Consider the following 23,997-nt stretch of genomic DNA (forward strand, 5'->3'; position numbering starts at 1 on the left):
AATGACGGGGAGGGTAGCCGCGGGTAATTGAAAATGGCGGATAATAAAAAAAAATATCCATCTTCCACTAATCTGAACAAAACTAAAAATTTTAGTAAAGAAAATATTGATTTTGATTTGTTACAAAAACCCATAGAAAAACACGCTCGTGCTCAGTAATAACACTTTGCTGCTCCCGTACAGAAGACTCGGCCCACTAAGTGGACACCAGCAGAGCCACGCCAATCAACATCAATAAAACTCCGCCCACTGTTGTAAAGATATGCAACTACTGTACTGTAGAGGCTATCACGTGGATTTCAGATTAACCGGAGCACATATTTGATTGGTCTAAGCATGTGACTTGTAATACACATTTCCAATAATAACAATGTATAACTGTTTTTCGATTATTAATTTGGGCTTAAGGGAAAATCCATGAGTTAGTTTACGTAAATATCTCAGGTGCGTGGTTAATCCGCAAATCGGATAAACCGCACGTGGATAATCGAGAGTGCTGTATTTGTATGTGCGTTTGTTCCCCCCAGTTGTCGGCGCAGCTCAGGCCGTTTGACCCACAACTGAAGGAAAGGCCCGAGGAGGAGCAGTTTGTGGACCCGGAGTGGCTGACTCAGCTGCGCTTTCTGGAACAGCAGATGAAGGTTTGACACCCCCTTCCCAGGGCTCTTGCATGTAACTCGACGGTAGTTGAGTCCCGTGCAAGACAAAATTTGACCGGAAGCCTATTTCCACTGTACAATTGAAATCAACGCGGCCCCTCCACAACCATACTGGGGTGGTTGGGCATTTCCCAGGCAAGGGTTTCGGAGGCACCAGCTTTTTTTGCACTGCAAAATCTGAGATGTGCCAACTATGTGACGCGCAATGAATGAGCCGAAACGCACATAGATGGCATGGTGATGCTGAAGTCACACACAATAAGCACCTTATTGGCCCCTCGCCCTGCTTGGCACTTATCCAGGTTCAGATGTCTTGTGAGGCCATTGTATCACAGTTTGGTTTCGACTCGGCATTGCAATTTGCCAGTGGAAAACTACCCATACTGCGAGGGCCCCGCGCTAGCTCAGCTCTGATGTGCCAGTGGAAAAAGTGTACGAGAGGTCTGTTTCGAAGTGATATGATGTCATGATATAACGTTAATCACCTTGCCCGCCAACGCTCGCTAAGTCTATTCTGTGACCCGGCAGATAATTAAGTTGTAGAATTGTGTCGTATATTTCTGTAGAAGCACGAATCGTGACCTGGGAAAAGGGGGGGTACATGGTACAGAAACTCCGCGGACGTAAATCCCAAACTCTGTGCTCCAGAACTTCAAGGAGGGAAGAGATTGGGTTCACTGCCCTACCGAGTGGGGGAACTTGAGCGGGGTATTTGTACTTTGATGTGGGGAGGAGAAGGTAGGTGGATGCAGAACTTAAGTAAGGGAGTAGAGGGAGTGGGGTGAAGGGGTGGAGGGCGAATGGAAAAAGGAAAGGGAGGAGGACCTAGGAAGGAATAACTTGGACGCTATTAGTGAACTTATCAACCTGTCATAGTCCCGTAAGGCGGTAATTAACTTCCGTCCATCCCTGAGGGAAGGCGGCAGGGGGACAAAATGGAGACTCCCTTAACGGAGTGCTTTTGCCAGCTTGTTTTATATTTTTTCCTTTGGCCATTCCCAGGAGGGGCTGATCCAGCCGTGCTCGGGCCGCGACACTCCGCACGGCTTCGACTCGAGCGAGACGAGCTCCATCGTGACCCCGTCGTCCTCGGAGCAGCAGCTCAACGTGCCCCCAACGCAGCCCCAGCAGCCTCCGTTCGCTGCCCACCAGGCTCCGCCCCCTGGCATGCAGGCCCCGCCCCCTGGCATGCAGGCTCCGCCCCCTGGCATGCAGGCCCCGCCCCCCGGGTTCCAGGTCCCGCCTACAACGTATCTGGGCGAAGGGCCACCAGCAGGCGGGTTTCAAACGCAGCAGGCGCTGGTGCATCAGATGCCGCCTGCGATGCAACAGGCGCACGCCGGATCTGAAGGAGTGCAGTTCATGCAGCCGGGTAATTGTTTTTGTTAATCTCATTGCATTTGGCTTGTCAAGATTTTTTGATTTGTAGATTTACAATGCAGTCAAAATCTGTAAGCCCCAGACTCTAGTAAAGGGGAATTCAGTGTAAGCTGGAAGTTTGTATAAGCCAGAAGGCTATCTGAAATAAATACAGGAATGTACAAAATTTATATTTTTTTGTCATTTACTTATTTTGCCGGACATGTTAGGCTCTCTTCCCAAATATGCCAGCCTCGAGAGGTTTTCCTCTGGAGTCTCGCGCACGCACGCATCGAATTGTGCAAATTAGCAATGAACTGCTGAACATTCATGTCCATTGTAAGTACATTGCTAAGGGGTTAATGCGACGGTGTGGTGCGTTTCCGTCAGGCATTCCCCACGGCGTCGACGCTCAAGCCGCTTCTCAGCACCCTGGACAGCAGCAATCGTTTGCACCGGACGGCGGATCTCCTGGCTTCTCTCCCACACACCAGCAGGCCGGCTACGGCCCGGGCTACCCACCCACCAGCATGCAGCCTCACATGCAGGTGCACGAGCACTTGCCCTTCACGTGTCAATGATATCCTTCCTCATGGAAATATCTCCCTACCTAAAGTGCCCCCAAGTCCGATTTACCACGGTTGGCTACGTACAGTGTGAACAAAGTTCAACATACGTACATAGAACTCGGTGGGGGAAATGCCTTATTACGATGTGGGGGTTATTCTCCGTGGTACTTTTTAATGACACTGGAGGGAGGAAGAACTGGATTGACTCCCAACCGGGATTTTAACTCTTTATCGTTTTGATTACGGGTTTAAGAATGTCGACACGGCAGATGCAATACAACTAAATGAACGTCCTCCTGTCCCCGGTATCGCAAATTAATTTGCCAAAGTCGGGAATTTGTCCCGGTTCAGCAACTATTTGGCCTCATGCTTGACTCAAGATGTGGGCAGTGTGTGGGGCTACCTTGGATAGTGGGGGAGGGGCTGCTTGGATAATGGGTGGGGCGACCTGGATAGTGAGTGTGGCCAATGTCAGAGTGGGTGTGGCTGTGTAAAAGTCTTTGGGCAGTATTTGTCAAGTATAAAGGTGCCTTTTTTTGTAATGGGATACAAATTTGCTTCATGACGATTGCATCAGAGGATTTACCCAGCTGTTGTCTCTCGCATGCACAGGGTGTTGGCTACGTGGGTCAGGCCACCTCGTATGGAGCTGCGGGGATGGCGATGCACAGTGGGGAGCCGCAGAGCGTGGGATACGGGATGCAAACTCTGCAGGCCCCGGCGCAACATGCACAGCAGATGAGTTTTCAGCAAGGTACACGCTCCCTCTAATGGTGTCTACTGCACGTATTAAATAAGAATAAGGAATAATAATCATGCATATGCACGGATTCTGCAATGCTTTCCAACAGTGTGGTTTAACCTTGAAAGTATTTGTTTAGCGACAATTTATGTTTGCAAGTACGACGAGATGATGCCCTATCGTGATGTCGCACATTTGTGGTCCAACAACCTGACACGGCGCCGTGATGCCCTCGTCCAGCAGTGGATGGATGAAAGGGCTGTACATGTGCATATGTGCCTTACGTGGTAACGGCCCAGCTGAACGACGATGGGGGTGGGGGGTGGCTCCATGGCGTGTCCCGCAGGTGATCCCTCCCTCGCGACGGTGCAGGAGAATGGCGCCGGAGGGCCAACGAACCAGCAAAGGGACCACTTTGATGATGGCGTCCGCATGGTGAGTTGGCTAGCGGAGGCGTGTTGGGGGGGGGTGTGAAGGGGTGGGTGGGTGTGTGTGTATGCGCCGCAGTCGTCCTCGATCTGCTGAGTAGAGTACTCTTGCTGCAACACTACGCAGTTGAATATATTATGTTAATCACTCATGTTCTTTATCTAGGAAAGCTTCACAGAATACCAATACTCTTTTTGTTTTCCAGGAGGATCCTAACCAACGGCTGTTGTTGCCGTTGGTGTTTTAGCACGCGTGTATTACATGTTTAAGGAAACAAGTGCTCGGCGAACACCCTCGGCACACTGGGGGATAACACTCAAAAGACTTGTATTGCAGGAGGAAGGTGCTGTATTACAATGAAACAGATGATGTTGGCGGTGGCGGCGATCATGAGCCGATGAGAAGAGTCTTCATGTTTTCTGTGCCCTCTTCCGTTTGCGGACACGTATGCCTCGGCCTCAGCAATCAAACTATTCCGTCTGTGTTTAACGACTCTGACTTGTACTGACGCTGTCATTTTAAGGTCGGTGGTGTTTTTCAGTAGTATATCAACCTGGTAACCAATGGTTGCACAATACTAAAAGTATTCAAGCGTGGGGAGCGGTGCGGTAGTGAAGCGGTTAGCGCGCTGCGCTACGTATCCAGCGACCCAAGTTCAATTCCCGCTCATGGCCACCAGCACCAGTGACAATTATCTGACCCAATCCTGGGCCTCCATAGGTAAACTCAGCCTCAAATGAGTACCTGGTGCGGTGTGTAAAAACATCGCCACTGGGGAGACGAAGGCGGCCAGGCGTGGTGCTGGCCACCCACCCCCTCGTGTGCCGTGCCAGCCTTCATAGGGGCTCACTAACAGCACTTGCCCCAACAGTCTGCTAAGTCTATACGGGGATCTTTGTTTATGTTTGTTAAGAACATTTTTTATAATGAAGAATCATTTGGTTAGTGAGGTGAAAATCAGTTTCCATGCAGACTCCATTAACAAGCTATTTCTACGTCTTATCGAGTTCCCACACCATCTTGTTGGCAGTGTTATGCAAGGTAACATCGCCACCAGCATATGAACCTCATGGCGGTACCCCGGGGTACCATAGCACCCCGTGTCTCGCATAATGTCCGTGATGCAGTCATTTTTAGTCTGTTGATGGTCGGGGATGCAGCAATCGACTCATCTCGAGCTGTACACGATGCACTGTGGTGCATACGAGCGCTCAGAGTTTCGGCGCGTTCGTCCTCGCTGCGTTTCGACATCGCGGAGTGGCACTGATTTTGGATTGATTGGTACCCCAGTTGCGGAGTTAAGTACACCCTTGGAAAAAAATAGTGTCCCAGAAATAAAATATTTAATTGCCTAGGCCATTTTGGATTATTTGGTACCCCGGGTTACCGCCAAAAGGATCAAATATCAACCTATCTACGTGACTTTACCGAAAGACCCAAAGAATAAGAAGAGTAAGATCTCCGTCTTTCTCAGTCTCGCAATAAAGCATGTTTCCTTGTTTAATGTCGTTCCATTTAAATCGTGTAAAAAAAATGTTGTATAGAATGATTCCAGGATATTGTGTACATCCATATGGAGAACAATGGGATGCACGAACACCTGCAAAACATCATTGTTGGCCTCAATGTAAAAAATGTATTCCCTACCCCAAGTTGATTTTCCCACCTTTGTTGCCCGGAACCTGGGCCCCTGCGATTTGTGGGCCCCTCCGATCCGTGGGCCCTGGTGCCGTTGCACTCGGTGGCTACGCCACTCGGCAAACAATGAGGCAGACGAGGCTCCCACATATCAATGAACTGCATGGCGATGTTTCGGTTTGTCCGGGAGGTTTTGTGTCCCAAGGACTGGCATGTGTGACGTTTGTCTAGGAGAGGCGACGGAGCTCGCGCCTGTCGGACACGTCGAGTTACAGGGTATGCAAATGTGCTGCTCTCGGCGCACATCTGGTGTCGCATGCCCCGCGTGATATCCTCCCACTGTTCGTGACTGCTTTGATCGGCCGCTCACCGCATGAGCAGTATTCGTTAAATATTGCAAAATCTTAGACAATCGATGACGTGAAATCTGAGTAACATTTGGACGCGTATTGTCCAGTGGCTCGAGCAGTGAGCTGAAAGGTCTGCTGAACTTTTAATATCGGAATTCCAAACATCTTTTGAGGTGTTTGTATTTTCGTACAAAAAGTAGTTGCTGCTTGACAGTGCTCTGCGGTGTTGGTGGTCATTGAAATGAGCCACGAAAGTGGATTGAATATGGGCAAAACAATATCCCTGGCTGAATTTCCAGTGGTTTAAACCCAATTAATTACCACTCATAGGTGGTCTGTCTGGGAATGTGTCAATCTTTTTGGTGATGCGTGTGGGGTGTGTTCATGTGGAGTGGTTTGGCGGTAGTATGCCTTGTAGAAAGAGCATTGTCAAGGTGTGGTGGCATCAAACGACTTTGACCCGTGATGATGTCTTAATATTGTCTTGGTGATGGTGTCTTGTGTCTGTTTGGAACAGTCTCGTGGTCTCTGGGTGCTGCACCGTGGGCTCCCCCCCCCTCTCTTCCTCACAGTCTCGTGTTAAAGCATGCGTCCCTTTGGAGCGACTTCTTTTAAAATGTGGTTGTGTTTAGACATCGTGTTTGTATAGAATCAACTGTTCCAGTACATCATGTGCATCATTATGAAACAACAGAATACACAGGCTCCTGCAACATTTCATCGTACTCCTTAACTTAATTCGGGAGAAACTGGGTTATAGCATGTCCCTTGGGGGTAAGGACTGGTGTGCTTGTATCAGAAGTCGCCCTTCGCCTTCCCCCTCCACAAATGTAAGGATGTGTTGATCGTATGAGAACTGTTTTTATTACAATAAGAACTGTGCTGCTTATATCCAGCTTCCGCAGTATATGCAAGTGTGACCTTAATGCACGCAAGTGCAACTCAAGTGTCATGGATTGACAAACAGAACAATTGAGACGAGGGGAAAGCCTCGTGGCATAGCCCGGTTGGTGTGGGCCCTGATATAAATAATTAAATAGTTAAACCCATGTTGATTTTCCCACCTATTTGTGGCCCGTCGCCTGGGCCCCTCCGAGCCGTGGGCCCCAGGTGCCGTCGCACTGCCTGCCACTGGGCAAGCTTTGAGACGGACAAGGCTTTCTACATCATATCAATGAACTGCATGGCGATGTTTCGGTTTGTCCGGGAGGTTTTGTGTCCCCAAGGACCGGCGTGTGTGACGTTTGTCTAGGAGAGGCGACGGAGCTCGCGCCTGTCGGAGACGTCGAGTTACAGGGTACGCAAGTGTGCTGCTCTCGGCGCACATCTGGTGTCGCATGCCCCGCGTGATATCCTCCTCCCACTGTTCGTGACTGCTTTGATTGGCCGCCCATCGCACAAGTGGTGTCAAGATGGCAAAATTTACGCGCAAAATCTAGACAGATGCGTGTCATGAAATTTGATAAATTTTGGACGGGTTTTGTCCAGTGGCTCAAGCGCTGAACAGAATTTTTTTCTATCCAAATTACAAATATCCTTTGAAGCATTTATATTTTCATGAAAAAAAGAGTTACTGCTCAACGTCAGTGTTGTGCGATGTGGTGGTCATTTAAATCGGCCATGCAAGTGGAAGCGGATTGAATGGAGGGGGGGGGGAAATTAATTGTCCCTGGCTGAATGTCCAGTGATTTAACACCAATGAATGATCATTCAGGTGGTCTGTCTGGGAATGTGTCAATCTGTTTGATACAGGGGGTGCGTTCACGTGGAGTGGCTTTGGTGGTAGCATGCCTCGTATAAAGTGTCGGCGGCGTGGTGTGGTGACATTGGTGGCTTTGACCCACGATAATATCTGAATATTGTCTTGGTGACGGTGTCTTGTGTCTGTCTTAAACAATCTCATGGTCTCTCTCTGAAACTCACTTTGATTTGTTGGTCAGTGCCCTTCTGTTCTGGTGTGTCCGGTGATTGTTGGTGTTGGACCTGATGATTGCGGGGTGAATATTTGTGGTGGGTTTATGGTGAATAATTGAATGTTTGTTGGTGATCTTTTAAAGCATACCTTTTTGTTTACAATGTTAATCAGAAATAATTTAACTGCATAAACGGCATTTATATCAAACTCCTCTATTGCAATCAAAAACTCCTTCATATTATAAATGGTAGTTGCGCTAAAACCTTAAAAGAGTGTTGCTTAAAAGGCCAAAAAAATGTACGTTCGTAGAATGTAACGTTTGACATGCTGGCTGATTGGCTTACTCTGCTTCTCTTTCTCATTCGCTCTCACTGCATCTCTGATGCTGTATATCTCTCTCTTCAAAGATTCAATTTCACTCTATTCCTCTCTCATTTTGTCTGCTTCCTCTCAATACATCTCTACATCTCTCACTGCTTTTCTCACTCCATATATCTCCATTTCTCTCTTTCCGCATCTCTTTGCTCATCTCAATATATCCCCAATTCTCTCTTTCAATATCTCTGCTCGTCATTACATTCCCAAGTCTCTGTGCTTCTCTTCCTCCATACATATATACATATACATTGCTTCTGTCACTCCATGTATCTCCATGCACATGTGAACGCACCTCTCCGTGTGCTCACACGCTCGTTGCCTCTGCGCCGGTGTTTTCAGGCCACGGGCCGGCGCTCGCGCACGCTGTCGGAGTCATCCGTCCACTCCATCGGGGTGGACAGCAATCCGATGGCGCCCGACGCGAAGCTGCTTTCCAACAAGACGGAGAAGAAGGACAAGGAGAAACCCGCAGACAAAACTAAGGTGGGTGTCGCACCCTGCCCGGACGTGGGGGGGGGGGTGGTGCCGAGGTTAGCGCCCTGCGCGACAAATCCAGCGACCCAAGTTCTATTCCCGCTCATGGCCAACACCAATAACAGTGATGATTATCTGAACCTGTCCTGGGCCTCCCCTAGGTCGACTCGGCATCAAATGAGTACCTTGTGCGGTGTGTAAACGTCACCACTGGGGAAGACAGACGGTCGGGCGTGGTGCTCGCCAACCACCCGCTCGTGTGCCGTGCCAGCCTTCATAGGTGCTTCTCATTAACAGCACTGGCCCCAACAGTCTGTTCAGGCTGAACGGGAAATCTTTGTCTTTTATTTTGACCACACCCCTCACAACCCTCATGAACCTCGCCCGAGGTCTCGCTCTCAGCATTGAGCGTCGTGCAGCGGTCGCGAGGAGATGGCTGGGCGGCTCGAATGTCAGAGCGCTGAGCTGGCAATGCCAAGAACCTCGATACAAATCCAGATGGCCGCCTGTGAATAATCTGCGTTCTCAAATGTAGGGAGTGTTGTGGACTTCGATGATAGATTTTTTTAAATAACATCACATGAAATGTTTTGTTCTGTATTTAAGTTTGGCTAAATTCTAACTCTTGAGAATTTTAAATATGGCTTTGTCACGCGACGGACATTACCTTCTGCAGCAGGGTGGGTTGTATAGCACTGCCCCCTACTCTGTATGCCCGAGATCACCTGAAGAGATTTTGGACGTAGATCTTTGGTCTCAGGTGGTGCAGATGCGCATCGTCTGCACATTCGTTAGCTACGCTACTGCCCATGCAATGTGGATAGGCTCGCACAGCATTACAATGGCATGCTGTACACTGAGGACGAAACAGCCCAGTGTTGAGTCGCCGTGCACCATGCTGAGCCGCTCATTCTCGCATATCAAACAGTGTATATGGTGTGTCCTCAGTGTTCTGGAAATGCTGTCCATTAAATTGCTCTATAGCATTTCAATGCCGTACAATTCATAGCATTCACTTCTCTTTACAGTCTTGACATTACTTGCAATGCTTTTATAATAATTATTACAAATGTCGCCTTGTGGAAGACTTCTTGAATACTTTTAGTGATCCCCAAAAAATCTCCGTAATACGCAGGGACACGGTATATCTGCCAAACTTATTTTGAGGACATGGTTCTTTTCGCAGCCACCTGCTGGATGACTTTAGTGAATTCTAGATTTGAAGTTTTCGTGACTGCAAAGATTCGTATATTTTTTTCGGTAAAGTCACTTAGGTAAAAAAATTAAATGAATGAAAATTTGTTTGTTTTCATTTACTAGAATTTTTTAGCTACGTGACTTTACCGAAAAAAAACCAGAGATTATGGACTTTTGTGAAGCGTTGTAACCATTGGCCTGTGTGTGTCAGTGACGTGCGGTGAGGTCAATGGCTGGGCAGGCACTGGCTCGTATCAGAGCCAGATTCACACACTGAGGGGGGCGTGTCCTCACTGAGGGGGGCGTGTCCTCGCCAAGGGGGCGTGTCCTCGCCAAGGGGGGCGTATCCTTACTGAGGGGGTGTGTTAGACACGTCCCCGTCAGTGAGGCAGATGTGATAGCTGCCTCCCCTGGTGCTTTTTCATTGCAGTTTCATGACGAGACCAGCGTACAAATATTACATTGGTGACATACTGAGATAGTAACAGGCATGTGCTTATTGCCCGCACTCCATCCAGTTACTGAGGAGTTGCGCAATCAGAGGGGAGGCTGAGCTCGTTGCTGCCTCACCTCTCGTCTCTTCCTGTATTTACAGCGGAGCTCCACAAATTTGGCGATTTTTGACTATAAAAATAATTGGAATCGTACAGAAATGACATTTATAACACAGATCAGTGGAAAATTTTGTATTTGATTATTCTGCCTCCCCTGCCTCCCCTGCCTCCCCTGCCCGCATGTCCCTGGTGTGTGTGTGCTGTGTGGCTGGCGTGTCGTGCACACGCAGGGGTCTAAAGGCGGCTGGTTCAGTTGGCTTCTCCCAAAGAAGAATGAAGCCCATCTGCCGGAGGACAAAAACAAATCTGTGAGTCTCGCTGCCAGACACCATATGCAAGATCGCACGTCTTGCCTAATGTGTAAGAGTGAGACAATGCGGAATCTGTTTCCGAAAGAAGCTGCCAGAATATGGAGTGAAATGTCGGATATTGTGCCGAACAACACGCGGTACAACCAGAAAAATACATCCTAGAGCGATACGTACGTATTTTATGTTGAGCTTGTTTCGCACAACTGTACGTAGTCAACCATGCTAATCGGTTGATTTGGTCACAGGCGAAATAAAATGGATAATCGTGGTCATCAGTGTTGCGTCTCCCTACCAATTAAGGGACACATCTTGTTCCCCCCTTCCAGTCAGAGGTTTGAAGGCAAAAGTCACTCTGGGGGGAAGTGTAAAATCCATTTTATACTGGCACGTCTGAGCGAAGCCAGTGCAGGGCTCTCAGGGTACAGGTGGTTTTCTACTCGTTATTTGCCGTGCAGAGCTGTGACAAATCCATCATACGCTGGCCTTACGAGACATCCGAACCTAGCTTAGGGCCGATTAGGACCGAAGGATGGTGCTAATGATGGGTCCAGTGCATCTGGCGTCAGTACAACGCATCCCGACTCGTCGTGTGACGTCTGCGGCACGGCTCTGCTTCTGTTGTGGAAAAATAACTTTGAGCTTCCCTAACCCGCGCCGACCTGGTTCGGCACATGACCCTGGCGTGACTCGGATGCGTCGGTGGAAAAGGGTTGTGTTTAAGTCGAGGGGAGTAAAACCGTCTTCACGCACCTGTGTGTGTGTGTGTGTGTGCGCGTGTCGTCTCAGATCGTGTGGGATGACAAGAGGAAAAAATGGGTCAACCTGGAGGAGCCCGAGGATGAGGTACGAGAGCACAGGGAGCAGCCTTCACGAGCAGTCGAGTGCCGAGCCTACGGGTTTACAAACCCGTAAGCACGGCACTCGCTCGCAGGGGAATTGGGATCACTCATTGTAATAAAATAAATTATTCCAAATTGAAACACGTATTAATGTGAGGATGGACTGTGGTGGGGTTTTTTTTGCAGAGCAAGCCGCCACCTCCGCCGCCAATTTCAGCTCTGCAAGGGGCCCAACTCCCCGGCGCCGGCGCCGCCCCTGGCTCCATGGGGCCCTTGCAGGGTCAACAGGGCCCTGGGGGGCTCTCAGCACCATCTGCCCCCCAGGGGGGGGTCAATATGTTCTCTCGCAGAGCCGGTGAGCGAGCGTTGTGATGTCGCGCGCCTTCGCAACTCTTAGCTTTGCCGCCATACAATCGTTTATTTTGCATGTCATTTGCGAGGCGTTAATCATTCTCAACGCTCGCAAGGCAAAGACATAGTCGGGCATGTGGTGATTATCATTCAGTCTTCATGAGTTCCTTTATGGCCTTCATGAAAAATTTGCTCACATCATTTGCCCTGGAATTCTTGAAGGGCCATAATGTGAACTTGGCACTTTCATAAATTCACTTTCATCACTTGCCCTCGAACTTTCTAAAGCCAAACGTGGGATCTTTGATCTTCCCTCCTTGTTATATACTCATTAATCTGTAAACAGCAATTCTATTTTACGCTTGGCAGTTTATTGTTCATTTATTTGAGCTAGCAGCTCGCCCTCACGTGACGTCTCGCCCCGCATGTGACGTCTCACCCCGAGTGTTACATCTCACCCCCGACAATTCACCCCGACATTTGTGTACAGCCGGAGCGTGTCGGTGGCCAACTATGAAAACCGGGTTTAGCGTAAGTGCTAAAACCCTTTCATATCGACTCGTCCCTTTGCGTGACGAGCGCGTGACGAGCACGTGACGGTCGCGTGACGAGCGCGTGACGGTCGCGTGACGAGCGCGTGACGGTCGCGTGACGGTCGCGTGACGGTCGCGTGACGGTCGCGTGACGGTCGCGTGACGAGCGCGTGACGAGCGCGTGACGAGCGCGTGACGTGTCCCCCTCTGGCCCACGCGAGCAGTTGGCGCACGCGGCCGGGGCCGCTACGTGGACGTGATGAACCCCGGTGGTGCCGCTGCGCCGCCGCAGACGACCGCGCCACCTCCGGAGATGTTTGCTCCGCTCGCCCCCATGGCCAATCTCAGCAGCAACTTCTTTGTGCCGTCCGGCCCAGGTAGGTGGCAGTGCGCCTGCCTGCCCCTCCCGGAATAGTCACAGCACAGTGTCAGCTAGGCCGCAGGACAGAGGGGAGATTCGTCCCATACTTAACAACACACGAGGTACGTACGGACAGCAATTTTGTCAATCCACTGCTGGACAAGGGCCTCCGTTTGTCATGTGAGCCTATTGAGTTATTTTACTTTTTCTCACGATGCTGCTTAGTGCAGGTTGGTGAAAGTGGGGAGCATAGTAAAGTACAACAATGGCTTTTGCTTCACTGCCCTTGAACTGCCAATGAAGCTCCACAGCAGCCCAGCTGCAGAGCTGCTTAAGCAGATAAAGCTTTATGTAGTGGGCTGTTAACCATAGGTCTGTGTTAGCTACTGGACCATGTTAGCTGCTAGATGGTGTTAACTACTACGCTTTGTTATCTACTCAAATCATTTAGCTACTGGAGTGTTAATCATTAAGCTTCCCCGCACCTCCGATTAGCAAGGTTAGCTATGTATGGTGCGAAAGAAGTTCAACATACATAAATATTTACTGGGCTCTTATTTACTGGACTGTTACTAGAGTGTTAATGTGTTCACTACTAAATTGTGCCAAATACTAGTGTTTTATCTGCTAGACTGCTTTAGCAACTGGACTGTGTTAACCACCAAAGTATATTAGCTGCTGGGCTCTATTACTTACTCGAGTGTTTGAGTGCGTTAGTTACTCGCGTGTGTTTGTAACTAAACTGTTACTTGATAGACTCGTGTCAGCTACTGGGCTTGTGTGAGTGAAAGTGCTCTGTTGGCTACAAATCTGTGGAAGCTACAAGGCTGCGTTACCCTACATATCTGTACTGGCCACAAGGCCCACTCGTCTTCCTGAAGTCCAATGGGATCCGAATGTTTGCGCGTGTGCAGTGCCCGTCGAGCAGCAGCAGCAGCATCAGCAAGAGCATCAGCAAGAGCAGCAACATCATCAGCAGCAGCAGCAGCAGCAACAACAGCAGCAGCAGCATCAGCAAGAGCAGCAACATCATCATCAGCAGCAGCAACAACAGCAGCAGCAGCCCCAGGAGATGCCACCTGCAGGGGCTGCGGACGGCCCTGCGCTGCCCGTCGGCACCCACACCGACGCACCAGGCCCCCACCTACAGGTCTGGTGACAACACGGTAGCGAAGCGTTAACTACCTCGCCTGGTATACAATAGGTTGTGGGTTTGATCCCGACTCTGACGCCCTGTACATTTGGAGTTTGCAGTACTCCCCCTGGTCGCGTCGATTTTTCTCTACATTTAGAAACAACACGCGTTGAGCTTTCATGTGGCCAGGTCGCTTCTGAGGAGCTATAGAGCTCGGTGGGCCTTACCTGCTAAAATAAAAAAAATTGTTTAGTTTATAGTTTTAACAGAGGGTCCCCCGTGCCTTATATGTCACTTTACACACAGGACATAGCAGTGATGTCTCAACAGAGAATTGTTTAAGGGCACATTATTATTAGTATTGAGAAGCAAGACTGGGTTATGCCTGTGATGTTATTTCTAAAAGCCAACGGATGTTTAGTCATTTAAAAGAAGACGGCTCAAATCCCTTCTTGATACGTGCCAAGGCTGCATGTTTGGGCTGCCCAATAGGAGTTCAGAACTTTGTTAATGAAAAAAGATGATGAGGTAATCGTTAGGCTTGCCATTATACCACTCCTCGTCACTGTGACGTCAGTCCCAACACCACTATCCATATTGATGGTCCTTTTGACAGCTTACGTTACTGTTACTTGAAAATACATTTTCGTCATGCAAGCTTCAAACTCATGTCAGACAGATTTGGGGACATACAGCCTATGTATGTACCTACCACACGAGCTACTCTATTTCCCTTTTGAGTTGCTCTTCCATTCATTGTTGGCCACACCCATATTATTAGTCTTCCAGCTGTGTCACCCTTCAAGTCGTGATAATAATGATTATTTTGCACACAAGTCATCAACTCAGTGGTGCGGAGCCAAGCTGATGGCTGCTCGAAAGCCTTACCAACACAGATAGAGGCCTTTAGATGTTTCTTAAAAGTCCGAGTGCATTTGATGATGTGGATGTGCAAAGGGATTAGAGAGTTCTACACCGAGGGAGCGATAGCAGGGAACCGACGTGAGGCCGTAAGAGTATAGTGTAGTGTATAGTAATGTATAGTCTTTAGTAGTGTGTAGTGTATAGCAGTATATAGTATAGTGTATAGTGTAGTGTTAGTAGTGTATAGTGTAGTGTGTAGTGTATAGTAGTATATAGTATGTGTATTGTTAGTAGTGTATAGTGTAGTGTATAGTAGTGTGTAGTGTATAGCAGTATATAGTATAGTGTATAGTAGTGTGTAGTGTTAGTAGTGTATAATGTAGTGTGTAGTGTATAGTAGTATATAGTATAGTGTAGTGTTAGTAGTGTATAGTGTAGTGTATAGTAGTGTGTAGTGTATATTAGTATATAGTATAGTGTAGTGTTAGTAGTGTATAGTGTAGTGTTAGTGTATAGTGTAGTATATCGTAGTATATAGTGTAGTGTATAGTAGTGTGTAGTGTATCGTATTGTATTGTAGTGTATCGTATTGTATTGTAGTGTATCGTATTGTATAGTAGTGTGTAGTATTGTATAGTATAGTGTAGTGTGTAGTATTGTATAGTAGTATATAGTAGTGTGTCGTGCATAGTAGTGTATAGTAGTGTGTAGTGTAGTGTATAGTAGTGTGTAGTGTATATTATAGTACAGTGGTTCTTAACCTTTACTGCAGCCTTGTTTTCAATCGTAAAAACAATTATAATGTTAATACATCCATAGGTTTGATGAAACAAAGTAGTTGTACACACATGCCCATGCTTAATTTGTGTTTTCGATGATTTACCTTCTAAAAACTAAATCTGGCCATGTCACTGGTTTAGTGTATAGTGACGTCAGACTGTAACAGTAAAGTGCGTAGTGTATAGTGTAATGTATAGTGTAGTTTAAAGTGTCGTGAGGCTGCAACAGTTCCAGACCTCGGCGTCCAAAGCAGATTTTAAGTCACTCTGTGTAGGGTTCTACCATGAGCTTCATTGTTTGGCTGGAATACTTGAAGGTGAACTTCCAATATTGTGAAGTCATTCACCTTTTTTCTACTGCACCCTCTCTCCACCAGTGCTTTACTCTGACTCGCGCTGCCCACGCTGTGGCTAATGCCGTCTGTTTCAGTTAATTTCACAAAAAAGTGCTTGTCTATGCAACGACGCTTCGCAATAAGTGTAGTTAATCGAGCCTTTGCTGCGTGGCTGACTTTGAAATTCCCTGCCATCGACTGCTTTTTCCCAAAGTTCTTATAATAACGTTGCTCAATTCAACAAATGTTTTAACTCGTATCTATCACACCTTCAGTCGTGCTGTTTGTTGTCATTTGCTTTGCTATTAGGCCTTTTGGCCCTATGCTCAGTAGTAACCTTCATAAAAAATAGATATGTGCAATTGAAGGGTGTCCTGGAAAGAAACTTGATAACCCACAAATGTTAATTTGTCCAGAAAGAAGAGTTTTGTTAAGAGCAGATGCATTAAGTGGATGAATCGAGGGAATTGTAAAGTTCATTGTGTGGATGTTGTGGCCGTAGGATACAATACAATCTAACAAGAGTGGATTGTAACTGAAACCAGAAGCGGGTATTATTTTAAAATAAAACTTGTTTATCAGCATTTTTCCCCAGGACGCTTCTCAATTCTACACGAGTGAGAATGCTTCTTGCTAAACTTGACTAAAAGATTCTTAAGCATTTTTATTTTTAATGAGCGTTGTGTAACGTCGCGACCTCTTGTCTCGTGCAAATCCGCAGGCGAATGCACCCGAGCCACAGGGCCCTGCTGCAGGGTTTGTGCCCTTCTTCAACCCCACGCAGTTCACACAGGTGAGGCTCAATGCAGGACAGGGTGCAGCAAAGGTCATGAATATACTGTTGTCTGGTATGTACAGAGAAGAAATGAACTGAAAATTTGCCCATTGAAGTCCCATTGAATGGCCACTCGGGTTAACCGCAACCTCGCGCCCCTTGGTTTTTGTTCTGTGGGGGCATTTGAGATCAATCGTTTATGGCCAATCATCCCGGAGACATTGAAGAACCGAAGGCACAAATACGAGCGCGGTAAGGTAAGGTCAATGTGGATATGTCAAAGTACTGTTCGAGCATCCTGTGTGTTAATTTGTGAGTGAGACATGTGTCCAAGCAACGATGGACATTGTGAGCATCTGTTATAATTTACTCTGCATTTCTAAGGTCCCTCACTTTTGTCTGCACCACGTATAGTTTGGATGCATATAGCGTCTCAATGCAAGTGAATCTCCAAACTCCACAGGAGAACGGGGGAGAAATGTGCGTCGTGGCAATGAATTGGGGGAAGTGATTTTGTAAAGGCAATGTAAGGCAATGAAGTTGCAAAATATGGGTTTGATGTACCCGTGAAACGTAAAACGCTAGTATTCTGTCATGCACTTTACACTGCTTACATTTTAATAGAAGCAGAGATGATCGTGGTTCATGCTGCGTATGCAGTAAACACGTCGGCATTTTGCTGAAGCCAGATGGGGCAAAGGTCCCCACACGTTGCGCAACGCTCCTCTGTTGTGCAAGATCAGCAGCAGTTCGTTCCTTCTGTTTTGCAACCGTCACATTTCTTTGACATCGATCATCACAATGCTCTTGTTTCATTGAACCTCATGGCGGGACCCCGGGGTTCCCGAATAAGCAGAAGTCCAAATCGTAAATAATTTTTTTCTTTTTGGCGACTCCGTCCCACTGCGCACATAAACGCCACGACCCACCAGAAATCAATCCTCTTGTTCTTCACCAAGCACCTGGCGTTGCCAAAATTGACGTAGTCATCAACAAAACTTTGATTAGCGCATCGTGTAGAGCTCGTCGAGAGGAATAGATTGCCGTATCGTCGCAACGCAGTTTATGCGAGAGCCGGGGGCTTATGGGATCCCGGGGTATCGCCATAGGGTTCAGTTATTCATCCATCCAAAGCTGTGATTGCCTGTGGATGGACTCCTGTCTCCCCCTAGCCCAACCTGCATTTTATGTTTTTTGTAGTTTTGGGTAACTTTTATGGAACTCTTTTTAGCAATGTGAGGATACTGGAGAACCTAAAACACGTTCCTTCGGAGTGGGCAGGTAGGAACTTGGTTGGACAGCGCATTCGTGCACGACAGACAAATATGCACGACAGACAGACAAATAATCCCTGGTGGGCAGTGTGGAACCTGTTGTTCCTACCTGTTAAAAGATAGGCATGCAGTACCAGGGGGAGAGCGTACAACCTCTACAGCAAAGGCGCTCTAGTCGGGGAATCGAACCCCGGTCCTTCTTTCCTAGTTATGACTACGTGACCCTACTGTTTTTCACCTTTAAATGCCATCGACGCGTTGCTTTTGTCTCCTCAGCCCACGGGGATGCCAGCCGGTGGCCAGAGAGGGGGTCGGTTGGGAGCGCGCAAGTACCCCGCCATGAAGTAGTCTGAGCATTGCCACCTTCACGCCGGGCACTGCGAAATGATGGCGAATTTCTCCTTCTCAGTGTCTGTAAAGAATTTTAATAAATATATAAACAGCCCGCACATACACGCACCGCACGCCAAAAGGTTGATGGATATTGATGGAATTTATTTAGCAGGTTAGAGTCTGAATGTTGACTGTGAATGCTGTAAGCCATACCCCAACCTGTGCTGTAACAGCACTGGGTGGTGGTCACGGTTTAAGTGCTTCATTTGCTCTTAAGAAAAAATAAAGAGGAAATTGGTCTTGGGAATAAAGGTGAGGTGTCTGGTGATTTTATTTTGTTCACGTTAGAAAAGAGGCGCTGTGGATTCGATTGGTTTGCAATCGCCTGGCTGAGAGGTAGCAAGCATTCACCATCACGAGACGTGGGAGGTTACATTGCAGTGAAACTTTTGTGGTGTATTTTGAGAAGTTTGTCTGACAAAATAATCGAATAAGTGATTAATTTAAACAGAAATGCATATATTGCGCTATTGTGGGGGCGTTTATAATGATGTAAACAGCTGGTCGAATGGCCCCAAAGGCAACATGGCATTTTACACATTCCTCTTTTAGGTGTATGTGTTGGGTATTTGTCCTCACGACTGTTCTCCGTGGCTTATATTTGACAAATGCGATGCCTTGTGAGCAGTCTCTTGGTTGTTGCAGCTGAAAGGAGGAACAACCGTCTATTCTTCGAGACCACGGCGGCTCGTGAAGAATTTCACCAAACACGCAACACAGCGGCACACATTCCATTGTGTGCGCTTCACATGTCACGACAAATGCATTATAAGTTGGGTTTAAAGTTTTTATTTTGGTTTCTATATTTATTTCCCCGTTTCGACTTTTTTTGTTTGATTTAATTGTGTTATGTTTGGTTGCAGTTGAATAATTTATAAGGGATGGATGTGTTTATTTGAGGAATATTTTTTCCCATTCGATGCAATTGCTCAGAGGGTCACTGCTCACCTCGCATGGTGGGGTCATGCTCACACGAGCCACATTTAAACAATCGTATGCAAAAATAAACATCTATTTTAATGGGTGCGGCAGCAATATTGATTCTTAACGAAGAATCGATTTGCGTATATTATCACCGAATACGCCCAATACACTAACTCTTTAGACACGTTCAAAATCACCCCAGCAGAAGCTAGCAACTTTCTCACTGCCATCTGACAGCTGTGTTGCCTATCTTAAAGCCAGCCTTGCGTTAAAAAAAACATTTGAGGGAAGCATTGGTTCTCCATTGAGCTGTGCTGAGGCCGTCTAAGCATAAGTGACGTCTGTGGTGAAAATCGTTTTCTGCACGTGATGGCGAACAATAAACACTGTTGTGATTTATACAGGATCATTCTGAATTGAGGTTTTAATCCGCTGTTCTAGGATACAACACTGCCGTTCAGAACAGTGGGTTATGTGGTAAAGAAATATAGAAACCATATTTTAATAATCTTAGTGCCATTCCATCTATTGGCACTGAAAGCCCAATTATAACATCACATTAATAGCTGTAAATGTAGCGCTCTTTTTATATTACTTTTACAAACTGAGCCTTTTCCCCGGTCCGTGTAGTGTAGAGCAGAGGTGCTGGTGACGAAACCACTTTAATGGCTACCCATGATATAATTTAGAGTATTTAATATATTTGTATATGAGCATTGAGAGTGGAAATGGTGATTTAGTTGCATCCGTTCTATGTCCTGTTATTAGGCTTGCTAAGTTTTAAATTCATATTGTATTGTTTCTCTCCTAAATGTCATCATGTGGCGGTGCCTTAACTTCAATTTGAAGCCACTGTCCAAACATCTCTCGTGTACAATTCATGTAAAAAGAGTGGGGAAATTCCAGGAAGTGGTAATATCCCTCACGTGTTGCACTGCACCTCGCACGGGCACTACAGCGGCGTTGCCAAATTTGAAAAAATTGCCCGTAAGTTGCTCTGTGGAAATCGCATAAGCAACAACGTCAGACCGCATCAACATTTATCAGGACCCTCGTTCAAAAGAAATGTGGCTCGGTTACACTCTCCTGTGTGAATAAATGTCATGATGCTGATTTTCCCAATGCAAACCGTTTGCCAACGCTGATGGCCCAGACAGTTTGCTTTTTTTTAACAAATGACATGGGCGAATAATATGAAGATAATGGCTCCTTGTTTTCTGAATTCCGATGACTTAAGTAATGTTCATAACTCTTGATTTAAAGTTTTCGTGACTGCAGGAATTCATACTCTTTGGGTCTTCGATTGCCTGTGTTGCGATCGAAACGTCGTGATCTTTTATTTTTCTATCTACGCGACTTTACCGAAAGACCCAAAGAGGAATGCTCATAACATTTAGGCGAAGAATTTTTATTTCGGTTTCTTCAGTTGGTGTTCAGAATTCCAAGTCATTGTAACTGGGCCTAAGGCTCTGAAGGCTACATTTCTTGTGATCTCCACGAATGTTCATGTTGTGTACGGAACGGTTTTACAGAAGTGAAACGAAATTATCCTGGTAATACCTACTGCATAGATTTGTTTGCATTTCTGTATACATCTCGTGTATTTTAGAATCGGCACCACTTTTTCAGCACGATGTCCGAAGTTTTGTTCTAAAGAAGCTCCCCAACACCCCAAGCAAAACGTCGGACATAATTCTGAAACCGCTCTGGATACAACCTGAAAACGCAGCGCAACCCAAGTAATTGCGTCGTTTGATCATTTATAGCACTTCATGATTGACTAAGTAACTACCATTGTCTTACTAAATTGTACTTAGTCCGTTTCATAAAGCACTGGTAGTTTAACACGTATTGTGTGTAAAACTGTATTATCGACACGTTTCATATTTGAGGATATGCATTTTGTACGGCCAATTTGTCAAGCCACTGCTGGATTCGGGCCTCTTCCCCCATGATGTGCTGTTTGTAAGAATTATTTTACTTTCCTTCACACTGGTCAGTGTGGGTTGGCGATGAAAGGTGGGGAGCATGTGGGGAAATAGAATTTCGGTACAACCAATGGATCTTGCTGCACAGCCCGATCACTTTACCACACGCTTAATACAAAAAAATACAATTATTTACACCAAAAAACAAATGTATGAAGTGACACCAAAAAGAGACAGAATATTGGCAAGCCTGTGACTGAGACCCGAGGTCACGAATGCGCATCGAACCCGCTGAAGAGCAGTGGTTGCCAACTTAGCGAATTTGTCACGAAGATGTAGCGACGACTTTTTGGGTTTCCCTTGTGTCAATTTTTTGTCTAAGGGACGAACGACACATCTAGCTACTTTATTACCCACATACAACATTTTGCAGACTCAGAAGCGATTCCAAGTGTGTATTAGCAATCCTGTATCCGTTTACTGTGTGTAGTCCTTTGTGAATCATCTCGTGAGATGTTCTGATGACTTTAAAGGGCCTGTTTGGCTACATCTCATGACGGAGGTTCGATTTTTTTTGTTAACTTTCCGTTTTAAGGAGTTTGCAGCGCTGCTGAAGGGCCCATTGTGCAGACCGTGTCTGCTAGATGAATGCGTCGCTTGCAGGCATATTTTTCTACATGCTTGTACTGCCATGGGGATGCTTTGCATTAAATGAGGGCTTTCTGACCGATCGCTTTTCAAACTTTCCTGTTAACCTACCCCTATGTTGTGATTGGTAATCTTCGATTTTGTTTCTCTTGTCTTATACTGGACTGGCTGGGAGTACAAACCGGCTCGCATCCTAAAAAAAAAAAAATCTAGACAACTTTATACGTCTCGATCTCAAAGATTAATATAGAGAAAATGATCACGGGCGTTGTTGTAGTAGCAGGCAGGATTAAAGTATTTTAGCTTTCTTGAACCTTATGATGGAGGGATATTAATGTTGTTTGTAATCTTCGGAAAGAATCGACGTGCAATAAGCTATGACTTGGTCGAGAGAACAATCCACGTGTTTTAAAAAAAAAATGTTGAACCCTAACCGGTATATGGGGCCTTTCATGTATTTGCATTACAGTGCTCAAATTTGAATTTGCGATGATTTCGATAATGTTAATATTATTTTGCAGTGGTCGATTAAATCCGTGACCCTCGATATATTGAAACCGACGGCCACTGTGGATTGGGGATACATGGAATTACAAATTTAAATCCCAATGTGGCTTTTCAAGATACGGTACTTATTTTAGTCTTTAATTTGGGATTTTTCAAAGACCTTTCAAATGCCTAAGAAATCTGTGGACTTGCACGTTAATTTTTGGGCATGAATATTCCTCTGGAATCTAATTCCAATGTTATTTTAATATTATTTTTGCTGAACTTTTCCATTATTAAGCAATGGCAGTATAATGTTAAGTGTTGGTTGAGGTAGTTTGTCCACAGATTTTGATAGGCATGAAAAAACAAATGCCCTGGATAGTGTCAGCTCTTTGACAGAAACACATTTCTGATCTGATACTTCATTAATTGGTTAAAAATACATTTTAGGATGTTTCCTGTTTAATAAATGCATTTGACAAAAATACTTTCTCCTGGATTTTGATTGGTGTTTGTGTGCCGACTTTTAACAAACTAATCCTTTCTATAAATGAGATCGTCAGACAAACGATGATTTCTAGATAGGTGACACTTTGGCTCAACCCATACGGTTTAGCCGCATTCAGAGATCTTGGGTTTTCAGGTCCATACGGCGTACAGCCGTTTCAATTCGGGGAAAAAAAATGTTTTGTCTATTTGTGTTTCTCCCTTCTGATGGGACTAGGATGAACGTTGAGATTTATAAGGGTACCGAGGTGACCAATAAGGTCTGAATTTACACCATTGGTACCTCATTTGCCAGTAAAAAATATGATAATTGTTTTTTTACCCTTTTATCTGGCAACAAAACTGACACCTTTTTTACGAGGAGTCATGTTTGCATAGACCATAATATCTGCAGTCATAATGCAAACAAAAAACATAACTCTGATAATGTATGCACTGTCCTTGAAGTTGATTGGTCCACACCCGAGACAGCTTTCCTTAGAGCCTAGTCTCACATGGGTTGGACCAGATGACGCCAAAAGGCGCACAACTCAAAGACAATGCACCATCAGAGTATGAGAGGTCGGGGTAAGTATTTACAGACGGCTCTAAGGAAAGCTGTCTCTGGTGTGGACCAATCAACTTCAAGGACAGTGCATACATTATCAGAGTTATGTTTTTTGTTTGCATTATGACTGCAGGTATTGTGGTCTATGCAAACATGACTCCTCGTAAATAAAGGTGTCAGTTTTGTTGCTAGATAAAAGGGTAAAAACACAATTATCAAGGTCTGAATTGTTCTGGCATAAGGAAGGCACTGATAAGGGGTTGACAGGTATGTGACACGGAAGGGATGATGGGTGGAAAGATCATGGTCACAATCACACCTGGCGTATGCCAATCCTTTTCAAAGACTGCATATAATTTCAGAGCATGTTTGCATATTCCCCACGAGTACGTGTGGTTAATGCAGACTTGATTCCTTGCAAAAGGCATATATTTGGTTCTAGATTTGAAGCTTTCGTGACTGCAAGGATTTATACTCTTTGTTTTTTTCGGTAAAGTCACGTAGGTAAAACAATCAATAAAATAAATGAAAACTAAATAAAATCACGACGTTTCGATGAAAGAAGCTTGTGTTGCCTCCGAAACGTGATTTAATTTAGTAGTTTTCATTTATTTTATTTTAGATTTTTTTACCTACGTGACTTTACCGAAAAAACAAAGAGTACATATATTTGGTGTTTGAACATCTTAACCGACGTTTCGATCGCAACACAAGCAATCGTCATCAGGTGAGACAACCAC

General features: G+C 45.9%; 1 protein-coding gene across 6 annotated transcripts in view; it reads left to right on the top strand.

Annotated features, from left to right (window-relative positions):
* Positions 1-22,682, top strand: part of SEC16A (SEC16 homolog A, endoplasmic reticulum export factor) — a 45,846-nt gene extending 23,164 nt beyond the window's left edge. For 5 of the 6 annotated variants that reach the window (XM_078878068.1, XM_078878071.1, XM_078878073.1 and 2 more), the window contains exons 18-30: positions 528-641; positions 1,662-2,031; positions 2,409-2,566; positions 3,200-3,341; positions 3,676-3,764; positions 8,379-8,522; positions 10,495-10,572; positions 11,362-11,418; positions 11,601-11,769; positions 12,523-12,675; positions 13,574-13,809; positions 16,494-16,565; positions 18,098-22,682. In XM_078878068.1, coding sequence (XP_078734194.1) covers positions 528-641; positions 1,662-2,031; positions 2,409-2,566; positions 3,200-3,341; positions 3,676-3,764; positions 8,379-8,522; positions 10,495-10,572; positions 11,362-11,418; positions 11,601-11,769; positions 12,523-12,675; positions 13,574-13,809; positions 16,494-16,565; positions 18,098-18,169 — 1,854 coding nt within the window. In that variant the 3' untranslated portion in view covers positions 18,170-22,682. Of the gene's footprint in view, positions 1-527; positions 642-1,661; positions 2,032-2,408; positions 2,567-3,199; positions 3,342-3,675; positions 3,765-8,378; positions 8,523-10,494; positions 10,573-11,361; positions 11,419-11,600; positions 11,770-12,522; positions 12,676-13,573; positions 13,810-16,493; positions 16,566-18,097 lie in introns of those variants that run through there. The other variant, XR_013640170.1, reaches the window with a different exon arrangement.
* Positions 22,683-23,997: the final 1,315 nt, after the last annotated feature.

This window comes from Lampetra fluviatilis, chromosome 49, assembly GCF_964198595.1.
Source record: "Lampetra fluviatilis chromosome 49, kcLamFluv1.1, whole genome shotgun sequence".
NCBI lineage: Eukaryota > Metazoa > Chordata > Hyperoartia > Petromyzontiformes > Petromyzontidae > Lampetra > Lampetra fluviatilis.